Source organism: Leuciscus leuciscus, assembly GCF_965113295.1.
Source record: "Leuciscus leuciscus genome assembly, chromosome: 16".
Classification (NCBI taxonomy): domain Eukaryota; kingdom Metazoa; phylum Chordata; class Actinopteri; order Cypriniformes; family Leuciscidae; genus Leuciscus; species Leuciscus leuciscus.
The window spans coordinates 36,015,606-36,028,337 of NC_138740.1; the positions used below are offsets into that span (position 1 = coordinate 36,015,606).

Sequence of the window (12,732 nt, forward strand, 5' to 3'; positions counted from 1 at the left end):
AGGTTTGCATAATGAGAAAACTGAATGAGATTATTGCTAATACTTAAGCTCATGTTAATTTTATTCAGCAAGGATGCATTAAGGCGAGACACTACAGGTGAATAGGGTAACATTTTTAACTAGCAGATATCACCATGAAACTTTCCCAGTTGATTACCTACATTAAGATGAGAAAAAAATGTATTACAAGTTTTCTCTAATTTAATGTTTAAATATGCAAATAAGGCAATATCTAATTAAATATGCACTAATTTGCATATATTTAAAAAAACGAAATCTGAGTATTGGATAAAGCCAGGTTAAAATTTATTTTTTCATTGTGTTCACATATTAGATGGGAAAAAAAATTACAGAGGGATTTATGGATATCTACTTTTGTTATCCTGTAAATCAGAAAATACTGTCAATAGCCTTAAAAAAAATGATTTTCGCCATGTTTTTTGGAATAAAATGTTATATAAATCAGGCTAGGAATAATATATTTACAAATCCCTCTGTAAATGTCTTCATAATATAACTAGGTACAAGACTGGAGAGTTTGGTGTATATAGGTGCTACTGAAGTGGAGATTTCAGACTTGGAAAATGAGAGAAAAGTCATTTTGAGAAAACGGGCTTTAAAGATTTATCATCAGCCAATGAGATTGCGCATTCAGTCCTTTTACTTTCACGATTGGTTGCTGATAAAAAGGAAATGACCATATTTGGATCCGACAGCATTGTACAGGAGAGAGAGAGCTTTCCAGCGGTGCATGTGATGACAGGGTGCCGGCAGCAAACGCCAACTTTTGTTGAATTTATGAGAAATCTACAGACGCAAACAGACAAAGTGTAGTAAAATAAAGACCTAAATGTGTATTTCGGACTTTTTTTCACCACAAGTCTGAAAGAAGACATGTTATTGAAGACAAATATCCCAAAATCTCAAAATTGACCAGTAAAAAAAACACAATGTTTTTGCCTGCCGTGTCTCGCCTTAAAATGATTAAAAGTGACACTAAAGACATTAATATGGTGTTCTTTTGAACTTTCTATTCAACAAAGATTCCTTACAAATGATCACAGTTTCCACAAAAATATCAAGCAGTTTTCAATATTAATAATAATAATCAGAAATGTTTCTTGCGCATTAGAATGATTTCTGAAGGATCATGTGACACTGAAGACTGGAGTAATGATGCTGAAAATTCAGCTTTGATCACAGGAATAAATAATATTTCAACATATTAACAGAAACGTTATTTTAAATAGTAATATTTTTCACAATTGTACAGTTTATACTGTATTTTGGATCAAATAAAATGCAGCCTTGGTGAGCATAAGAGACTAAGAAATCTTGCCGACGCCAAACTTTTGAATGCAAGTGTATATATTGCTCATTGTTAGTTCATGTTAGCTAATACTAACAAATCAGACCTTATTGTAAAGTGTCATCAGATTATTTCTTACAAATTATGTCACTGTGTGTTTATCACAATTATAAAGAATGATTCATTGTTTTTAATAGAAAATATGCAGAATATAAATTCAACAAATTGTTCAATTAAGACAAATTATGATCATTGAATTGTGGTATATACACAGTCGAGAAACACGAGATTGCCTTTACTGCTAAAATAATAATAAAAAATTATAATAATAAACATAATGGGAGCACAATTATTTCCTATTCATGGAAAATGCTTTCAAACGGAGTCACAGAGTCCGTCTACAACTGCAGTTTTGGTGTGGAATTTGGCAGTGTTATACCAGAGAGGTTCGTTCACCACACTTACTCTCTGTCTCGGTCCCAATTCCCTCCCAAATTCCTACACAACAACGTCAGGCCAAATTTAAAGTCCAGTCTGATGATACTAGTCACATGATACCTCAAATCACATGATGCATGGTGGGTCCACCCCTCCCTTGCATGTCTAATACCATGTACCATGTACTAACTCATCAAATAGAAGTCAATTACCTCAACAGTTTCTCTGGGAGGCACAAACGGTGCTGAAGTCTATCAAGTTCATTTCACTATTACACAAAGTCTTTACACTATTATTACATACACCTACAAACCTCCCAAACAGACACAGACAAAACAGAGCAGATGTGTACTCAACATCCCAATTAAAATCATCTTATTCTACACTTTTTTTTTTTAGCACTTAATGAATATTTTCCACCTTTTGCTTGACCTATATAATTAATCAGGCTTTTTTTTTTAAGACTCCGACTGCATATGAAGAGTTCAGATGCAAAAGCCTCTAAATGCCATCTGAAATTTTCTTATAGAATGATCATTTTTATCAAGCTCGTGTATTTAAGTTCAGTAATTTCACTTAAATGACAATTAATAGGTAATCTGCATTGCCATTTAAGTGAAATTATTGAATTTAAATATACGAGCTTGATTAAAATTATCATTTTATAAGAAAATTTCAGATGGCATTTAGAGGCTTTTGCATCTGAACTCTTCATATGTAAATGGCCTCTGTTGTCTTGTATGTTTGGTTTCAGTTTGGCTGCTTTTTTTTGGACTGCTGGCATTGTGGGATTGATCGAGAGATACTCACACATCCAGAGATAGTACATGATCTTGACGGTTTTCTGGAACTCCACGGGTATGTCCACCGATATGTCATGATAGAAACACTGACCCACTGGAAACTTCTCTGGAAGAGGCGGCCAGTTGTTTTTCCTCCCTTAGAAACAAGAAAAAGCCATTTGAAACTGAAAGGAGGCGGTAGATGATGCAACATGAGCATGATGACAAAAATTTAAATGGGGTACAGATGCAACAGAATGGTAATGTAACTTATTAATCTGCTGACTTCTATGCAATTTTGCCCAGAATGAGCCACAATCTAGTTCAGTTCTCTTGGTTCTCTTGTTCCGGATCAAAAAAGAAAATGATGCATTTAGTCCTGGTTAGCTTTAGCATTCACACTGCCAGTTTTAAGACCGAACCTAAAGACACAAAACAAACAAACAAAAAATAATAGTTTTTAATATACGTATATTTTGGGCCGGAACTTGCCAAACATCTAAAACAATGCTGTGTGCTGGGCTAAATGTGCTCATTGCATGTCCGACGTACATATGATGGTAATCTTATCCGCTGAGAATTCGTGTAGAGCTTATTACATGTGTAAAGGAGTCAAAATAGCACCAGGAATTCCCCCACTACACACACAAAGAAAGATCTGATGCCAGGAGACGGTGTTTCCGCTCTTTAGCGAGAAGAATCAGGGCCCGTATTCATAAAGATTCTAAGAATCCTCTAAGAAAACTCTTAATTTAGCTTAAAAACTTTTACGTAGGAGTCTTAGCTTAAAAGCGATTCGGGACCGATCTGAGAGCAACTCTGAGTAAGGAAAAGACAAAAACTTTCATCTTAGTAAGGAGGCGGGGTTGACCCCGTTGCTATGTATGACACAATCTTTTGACGACTGTGATTGGTTGGTTGTCCAAGAAGGAAAAAAAAAAGTGATTTTAAGTATAGGGTCTATTCTAAGCCTTCACTTTGAAATTACATGCGTAATTTTTTCCTATTTGACCGTTCTCACACACACACACACACATACATTATATATGTGTATATAAATCCTTTTTTTAATTTACTATGCAGTTAATTTCCTATAAGGTATTTGATTGGAAAGAGTGGAACAATTTTTATCATTCTAAGCCAATTACACTGATTGCTGGCATGTCTATTTAAGTGGTGGTTTTTATGTTGGTTTGAATGTTGGTTTTAATGTATCAAACATGGAATTTTCCCAGTTGCCAAATATCGTAATGTAGTGATTACTTTCATTTCTGGCGCTATGGCATATGCGCTGTATCGGAGATATTAGCGTGTCTCTAATAAGATCAGTCACAAACACGATCCCTGCATGATCTAATCTATAGCTTCTTATGAACTCACTGTTATTCATTGTCTGCAACACATTTCTTCTCCCTCTTCGTCTTTCTGCCATTTTCTCCTCTGCTAAAGAAACTCTTAAGCCTCTTAAAAGTCCTCGTCCGTGCTCCTAACAATTTTGACCTTAAGACCTCTTTTAAGGGTTAAAATGCTTTCTGAATTACTTTTTTCTTTACTAGGATTTTTTCTTTAATTTTAAGAGTAAACGCCCACATTTCTAAGAATTTTCTTAGAATTTTGTCACTCTTTGCATTAAGATTCTTTATGAATACGGGCCCAGGTTTCTGTCCTTTTTAGGGTTGCATTTTGTGACATCACGTCCTGTTTTTGGTTTGTTTAAATGTCTTTGGTCCGTGTTGCATTCATATTTCAGTCAAGACCGCCCCAGACTTGGTTTGGAAGTGGGCCGAGGCCTATATTTTCAGAGGTCTAGGACGGTGTGTGCGCCAGGGTTCAGATGGCAGTGTTCACATATATTCAAATGAACCGCACTAATAGAGCAATTGCACTAGAGTTGGTTTCACCCAGATCAAACCTGCCATGTGTGAACACACACACTGAGTCAGATTTTATGCTGAATTCTGAATATATAAATTTAATCCGCCCCATACGGTGCTTAAAATGGACCTGTGATGGCAAAGCTGAATCTGCAGCTCAAGAAACATTTGAGTAACACTTTACTTAAAGCCTTTATGTATAATGCATTATAAAAAAAAGCATTAATTATGCCTTGTAATGCATTGTATGATCTCATGAATAATTTTAACCACAGTTATAATACATTAGAATACTTATCTATTAATTCAAGACAGCTTTAGATAGTATAATGCATTAAAACATAAATAACCAATTTCAGATGCAACAAGGAATCTGCTAATATAATGCATTTTAACTTTGGTTACAATTATTTATGAAAAAAATATATATAATGCATTATAATGTTCAATACATTAAACATAAAGGCAGTGTTACCAACATTTCTTATTATACCGGTAGTCAATGCTGAAAACAGTTGAGCTGCTTCATATTTTTGTGGAAACCGTGATGCTTTTTTTTCAGGATTCTTTGACGAATAGAAAGATCAAAAGAACCGCATTAATTTGAAGTAAATCTTTCGTAACATTATAAATGTCTTTACTGTCACTTTTGATCAAATGAAGACAGAATCTTACGGACTAGTGTATCTACATGTGCTAATGTATGTAAAAGAGTTTTTTTGAGAAATTTTAATATACACACAAGCACACATTCATATATATACAGTACCAGTCAAAAGTTTGGAATCATTACTATTTTTAATGTTTTTGAAAGAAGTCTCTTATGCTCATCAAGCCTGCAGTTAAAAAAACAAAACAAAACAAAAAAACAGTAATATTATGAAATATTATTACAATTTAAAATAATGGTTCTCTTTTTTAATATATTTTAAAATGTAATTTATTTTTGTGATGCAAAGCTGAATTTTCATCAGCAAGTACTCCAGTCTTTGGTGTCTTATGATCCTTCAGAAATCATTCTAATATGATGATTTGATACTCAGTTATTATCAATGATGGAAACAGTTGTGCTGTTTAATATATTTTTTTGGAATACTTTTTTCAGGATTCATTGATGAGTAAAACGTTAACAGCATTTATTCATTAAAACAGCATTTATTCAAAATAAAAACATTTCTAACAATATAAATCGTTACCATCACCTTTTATCAATTTAACGCATCCTTGTTGAATTAAAGTACTAATTTCTTTAAAAAAAAAAAAGTTATTGTTCCCAAACTTTTGAACGGTAGTGTTTATTGTTACAAAAGATTTCTATTCTAAATAAATACAGTTCTTTTTAACTTTTTATTCATCAAATAATCCTGAAAAAAGTATCTCAGGTTATAAAACAAAATATTAAGCAGCACAACTGTTTCCAACATTGATCATAAATCATCATATTAGAATGATTTCTGAAGGATCATAAGACACCAAAGACTGGAGTACTTGCTGATGGAAATTCAGCTTTGCATCACAAAAATAAATTACATTTTAAAGTATATTAAAAAAGAGAACCATTATTTTAAATTGTAATAATATTTCATAATATTAGTTTTTTTTGTTTTATTTTTATTTTTAACTGCAGGCTTGATGAGCATAAGAGTACTATTAAAAATAGTAACGTTTCCAAACTTTTGACTGGTACTGTATATATATATAATGTGTTAGGTTGCTTTGCATGTCAGTAACTTCCTGTCTGAGCAGAATAAGCTGACCAGCATGGACCAGGCTTGACGCGAGGCTAATAACTCACCTCCTGACGCGTTGAGAGACTGCATCTCTCTCTCCCTGCGGTCCAGCTCAGCTGCTTTCCTCTCCAGCTCCTCCTGTCTCCTCAATAACTCCGCCTGGGCCCGTGCCTGATCCTACATGCACAAAGACAAAGGAGGTTATAAACACACAACACAAAGACTGCTCATAGGCACAGCAGAACATAACTTCAGGACAGTTCACATCACATCAGATTCCAGCTGTCAGAACCAATCACAAACACATCAGATTCAGACCCGTGAGGGAAGACGATGTGAGTCTTCTCTTTTTAATTCATGGTATATCTTCGTTACACACTGTAAATTTGAATATGTCAACCCATATCATAACTGATTACAGTGGCACAGCTGACCGCAAACAAAGTGTGTAAAGCTACAACACCGTTCAAAGGTTTTTCAAGGTCTCTTATGTTCACCAAGGCTACATTTATTTAATAAAAATACAGTAAAAACAGTAATATTGTGAAATATTATTACAATTTTAAATAACTGTTTTATTTAGATATATTTAAATATGTGATCAAAGCTGAATTTTCATCATCATAACCATATCTCCAGTCTAGTGTCACATGATCCTTCAGAAATCATTCTAATCATCTGCTCAAAAATTTTTATAGATTTGAATAATTACTTGAAAATGCAATGTTTAATTAATTGTGAAATGCTTAAAATCTTCATACCATTGTTTTATTTAATTTAAATCTTTAATGTAAAATAAACAAATTGATTTATTTAAAATTAATATAGGTATTTAATGCATATCTTGTCAGTACAGTGACACAATATAACATTACGTTCACTATTATCATCAGAAACACTACATCAGATTTCCAAATAAAACCACCAGTCACAATATAAAAACACCCAGCATCAGAGACATGAAATCATCGAATCCAAGCGATGAAGTCTAAATGTTTTGATCAGCCACTCACCTTAATGATTATAAAGTCGGATAAGACATTGTGGGTAGGAAACGACACCGCTGGTGAGATATACTTGACTTTTGGCTGGTTATTAATATGTACTTGGACTGAACCTTTTAAGCTTCTACTTCCATAAACAGAACTGGTTGTGGTATAAATATTGTGTGGTACGTGAGAGTATATTGTTGGCACTCTATGCTATTGTTTAGCAGATACACACAGTAGAGTTTGAAAGGGTTTTTTTATGTTAATTTTTATTAACAGACAACTTTCAAAATCCCTAAACCTTCGGCATGTAAAGTCTGTGCTGAAATGACTGAGACAGTCAGGAAAGCTTTAACCAGAAATAAAGTCTCAATCACACACGGGCCTTGTAGCGGCAACACATCCTGCAATGATTTACAGCAGCGTCCCAGATTATAATTTTAAGAATCACTCGGAGCCAATCTGTTGATGCATACTGTCCTTGTTTCTGGGTCATTTTCAGGGCTCAGAAATCCCCAGCTTTCCCTGAAGGCAGCATCATGTGACACGCCTGGCTTAATCAAGCCAGTGGGCAACAAGTTCTTTAACAAGCCTTCTGTTGTCACCCTGAGGCTGAACTACTCTTCGCTGCGAACGGCACACTGAAGACTACAGCGACAGACACTGAGACGAATAACGGCAAGTTCTGATTCACCTTGTTATGTCCTAACTCAAAGCATCTGACGTCACCACACAGAGCGGGAGTTAGTGAGTCATCTGATGCACACCCAAAGTGTGTCTGTGTGTCCATATGTCTAGAGCGTGGCATTCCCTTCTCCCTCAGGCGTGCTGAATTATACAGCATAACTGCACTCGTGAGCAGACCGGCTCCGAGCTCTCGCCTGCTGGAAGCTTCTGTTGACCTACTGAGCATTTGGGTGAAAATTTCTGTGAAATCAAGAAGCATTTGATGCTGAATACCCTCTGAAAACGAGGTTTGTATCAGGGGGTTCTGCTTCACATGGACCCGAAACAGGGTTTGAGGTTTTAGAGGACTTCAGAGAGTCCACAATCAACCCTCTCAGGCAATGATGAAAGAATACTCAACTTTATGCAGTCAATTACAGTATAAAATAATTTAGGCTCATCTCTCAGTGTGTATAAATGAACAGGAAACATGTTTAAAGTACTACACTTACAATAGATGACTTCCATAACATAACCACCACAACTAAGGCTGCATGATCCATTGAAATAAATGGCGAAATGGCTTTTGAGTGAGATTATCAAATCACAAAGACTGTGTTTTACATGCGCCGCTCGTTTCAGAGTAAAGTGTGGCACTGTGTTCTTTTATACGCGAGTAGCTCATGATCCACCATTGTTTTCAGTATTTCAGAGCGGCCTGATTTGCAATAAATGCAGCTCTGTGAACAATCTCTGCATTTGCTCTGAGTTGAGTCACTTATAATGTGCAAAACAAGCAGTGCAATCCAGGAGCTTTTAGCTAAAATTTAAAATAGCAATGCTTTCCCCCCCAAATCTTAACCAAAACACAGCAATATCCGAAAGAGACATGAAGCAACTCTCTATAAAGCACTGTTCATCACCCGAGAACATTAGTGCCATCTCAAACGGATGATTTAGACAACTTTTATAAGAATGCAAGCTTCACATTTCTACTTTGAAACCCATTTGGCTGCAATTCTTCCATTTTAAAGTCGACATGAAATCAAAATTTACCCCATTTACTTTGTTAGCGCATATTACTAGTCTTGTGGTGAACAATTAATCCGTGCAAGTTAATACACAGAAAAAAATAGTTTGCCGTGGTAATCTTTAAAGGTGCAATGCGCAAGTCTCTGAGTTTTTGCAGAACTATGCCCCCTCTGGCGACAAGCGAAACTGCAACCAGAGGTGTGCACGCTCATTCCGTCCCGAATCCCCCTTATTTATTTTACTGTACAGGATTATAGAGGCAATCGCAGTGATCAGAGAAGGGCTCATTCAGCCCATCAGGCAATTGTTTAAGCATGTATGGGTTAGAAAAACAGGTATTTTTAACATGAAATGTTGCACATTGCACCTTTAATCAAAATCTGAAAAGTTACTTCCGATCTGGAACGGCGTTCCTTTTCTGATGACGTCAGGGGTTGAAAACGCTAAACCACTCCCCTCAAACCGTTAGTCTGCTATGAGCAGAGATGGAGAGGAGGAGCGCTAAAGTAAAACCCCGCCCTCTGTTCAATATTCCCTTTCACTTGTAAATGCGTCACAACACTGGAAAGTCGTTTGCAACTTCCGGTTCACAGGGACTTTAAGTGTATTAAGTTAATGAGATAGAAAATAAAATGAGGTGCATGTACCTGTGTCTGCTGAGGTTGAGTGTAAGCTGGCGGTTCTTCAGTGGGTTTCATGATGGCCGGCTGTGTGTTGGTTGTGGGCGGGACTGATTTAGGGGCGGAGCCTGGTGGAACCTATAATGCCACAAAATAAAATGTGAGACACAAAACATCTTACAAAACCACACACAATTTCATCTTAATCACAACACACACAATATCAACATAACATGTATTCCTTTCATTCATAAATCCAGACTGTCTGAATGCGTTTGCCGGTTTTTGAATGGATCATTCAGAAATGAAGCAATCTATGTGCACAATTAAAGATAGGGAAATAAAATGTAATATAAATACCTTCAGTCAACTGACGGGTTTGTGCTGTGAGTGTGGGCTGTTCTGGGCAGCGAGCCCTACGCTGGTACAGCTTCACTAGTTATACCACACCATGAATTATGTTGTTGTTGGTACTATATGCTTATTTGTTTCCTTGTCTGTATCTCTCTCTCTCTCTTTCGGTTTCTGATTATGTTCAGGAAAAATATACTACTCATACACTTTAATTTTGAAATATGCAATATGTATACAGCATACAGTACACACACATTTGGAAAATGTGCAGTATAAAACCGAGCACACCCCTTGGAATAACTATTTCCCACAATGCAATGTGCTCGACTCAGCATGATGAATGAAATGAACATCAGCCACATTCTCAGCGCTGACTCATTGTTTGATTGCTCACAAAATGAAAATCGCATTAGGGTCCAATTCTCACTATTAAAGGGATAGTTCACCCAAAAATGAAAATTCTATCATTGTTTACTCACCCTCAAGTTGTTCCAAACCTGTATGAGTTTCTTTGTTCTGCTGAACACAAAGGAAGATATTTGGAAGAATGTTTGTAATCAACAGATCTCGTGTCCCCATTGACTTTCATAGTAGGAAAAATATATACTATGGTAGTCAATGGGGACCGAGATCTGTTTGGTTACAAACATTCTTCCAAATATCTTCCTTTGTGTTCAGCAGAACAAAGAAACTCATACAGGTTTGGAACAACTTGAGGGTGAGTAAACAATGATAGAATTTTCATTTTTGGGTGAACTATCCCTTTAACTAGTTGCTTATTAGCATGCATATTACTAGGATATTGGCTCTTTATCAGTACTTATAAAGTATTTTAATTACGTAATGCATGGCGAGTCGCAGAGCTAGTGCAAGACAAGAATTTGTGGTTAAAAAGTATATAAATGTTTGTTTTTTTGTTGAAAATGACCGATGGTTTGGCTAGATAATACCCTTATTCCTTGGCTGGGATCCTGTAGAGTCTTTGAAGCTGCATTGAAACTGCAATTTGGATCTTCAAACCTGTTGGACCCCATTGAAGTCCACTATATGGAGAAACATCCTACAATGTTTTCCTCAAAAACCTTAATTTCTTTTCCGACTGAAGAAAGAAGGACATGAACATCTTGGATGACGTGGGGGTGAGTAAATTATTAGGAAATTATACTAATCCTTTAATGCCTTACTCAGCATGACCATATTCTACATCCCTTAATCCTACCAAATACTTAAACTTATAAACTACCTTTCTAAAAATGAATAAGCCGTAATTAGGCGTTTGAGGCAAAATTCGTAGTTAATAGTTTGTAAAAACTGAGAATTCGACCCTAATCTAGAGCGTGACCATGTTTTCTTGTAAAATGTACTCCAATCATTTTATATACAAAATCCTTTTTTTATAGTGTGAATTTATTTCTGAGATGGATAAGTGAATATAATGAGGTGACAACACTGTTGCATTATACTGTTTGAAATCTTGCATAATGCAGTATAGTAGTATATACTGTTAGGCCTGTCGCGATAGTCAATATATCAATTAATCGCACGATAAAAAAAAAATGAGCTTGATAATTTTTCTGGCCGCGATAATTCCATTTACATGCTTGTTTGTTTTCCTCGTCTCTCTCTCTCTCTACCAAAGAGACTGGATGACCACTCTCGGTTCCTTAGCGTATAGGAGGAGTGTGAACCCTCTTGTCAGTTGCATGGTCTTTGTGTGGAGAGGCGGCGCCGCGGCGCATCTATACCACGAATGTTATTTCTCGTGCCATTTATACGGCCAAAATAGTTTTTGCGTGCATATGAGACGCACTTTATGGCGTGTAATACGCACGCACTCCTCACCCCTAATCCTAACCAAATCCTTCAGTGTGTAGCATATACACGCAATAAAGTGTGTCTCCGTCTTCCCGACAGTACACAATCACTCGGGCGTTTAGTCGACAAAGTAACAGGAAGGAGGACAGTGAAAAATGGTGTGATATGGCCTGTTGAGGCTTTTTTTTATTTATTTTTTTACAAAGGTCCTAACTGGCAGTTTTGCCTGTTATGGAATGTATCACTATTTATGTCTGAGCCTAATGTTTAATACATCTTTTGAAGTGCAATTTTGTTTACATCCATTTTATTTATTGTTTTTGGTATTTATTCAAGTGAATTTTGCTTTTATTCCATTGCTTTTATTGGTTTTGGTTGTTTTGTTTATTTTTTGTGGATATTTAAAATGTTTTCCGTTTTCAATGTTTAATATTCTTTAGAAATAAAAGTTTATAGATCTTTGAAAAGGTGTACCTATTATGCGATTATCATTATATTAGATGAAAATGGTCTCAGAACAACAATATTATCGTTTATCGCAATAATTTCTTGGACAATTTATCGTCCAGCAAAATGAGTTATCGTGACAGGCCTATATACTGTATGTAAAAAAACATAAAAATAAAATAAAGTGTGATAGTTGGCAGATGGCATTTTTGACCTGTTCCAAATTTTAACGTCCTTAGAAAACTTGCACACCTGTTCATTTTGTACACAATAAGTTGTGCATCTGAAGACAAATTTTACAGCATCTCATAAGTGTCAGTTTGTGTTCTGGGCGTCTCACCGGCTTTGAGTCTGTGAAAGGGTTATACTCCTCCAGGCCTCCAGGTGGGACAGTCCGCGTTACTTGTGTCACTGAAGGGTCCTGCAGAAAACACAGAGAGGAAACAGCTTTATTTATTTATTTATTTTATTGAGGAAACAGCCTTTAAGTAAGTAATAAGTATTTCATGTTCAAAATGAAGGAATTTTTTCTAGGATATTTTTTTACACAATGTGCACACACTTGTAAAGGTTTGTTTTGTTGACTTTTACTAGTAAACTTTAAATCAGATTGTCTGACTGAAAGGGATGGTTCGGAGTAAAATCAGTCTAGGGTCCTTTGCACCATGACCTCGAG

At 35.8% G+C, this 12,732-nt stretch overlaps 1 protein-coding gene and 2 long non-coding RNA genes across 4 annotated transcripts in view; all 3 read right to left on the bottom strand.

The window, feature by feature from the left end:
- The window catches only part of scamp1 (secretory carrier membrane protein 1), a 34,543-nt gene that overhangs the window by 7,571 nt on the left and 14,240 nt on the right, over positions 1–12,732 (bottom strand). For both annotated transcript variants that reach the window (XR_014198839.1, XM_082141749.1), the window contains exons 2-5: positions 12,397–12,477; positions 9,468–9,578; positions 6,199–6,310; positions 2,558–2,686 (exon numbers count right to left, since the gene is read on the bottom strand). Coding sequence is in view for 1 of the 2 variants with exons in the window: in XM_082141749.1 (XP_081997875.1) it covers positions 2,558–2,686; positions 6,199–6,310; positions 9,468–9,578; positions 12,397–12,477 (433 nt within the window). In the remaining variant the exon portion in view is untranslated. The remainder of the gene's footprint in view (positions 1–2,557; positions 2,687–6,198; positions 6,311–9,467; positions 9,579–12,396; positions 12,478–12,732) is intronic.
- LOC309478245 lies at positions 621–2,543 on the bottom strand. The gene is made up of 2 exons (XR_014198901.1): positions 2,456–2,543; positions 621–2,217 (listed from the first exon to the last, which is right to left on the bottom strand). It is a non-coding gene; the product is annotated as an uncharacterized lncRNA (long non-coding RNA).
- On the bottom strand, positions 8,603–9,461 carry LOC309478233. The gene is made up of 2 exons (XR_014198888.1): positions 9,188–9,461; positions 8,603–8,938 (listed from the first exon to the last, which is right to left on the bottom strand). It is a non-coding gene; the product is annotated as an uncharacterized lncRNA (long non-coding RNA).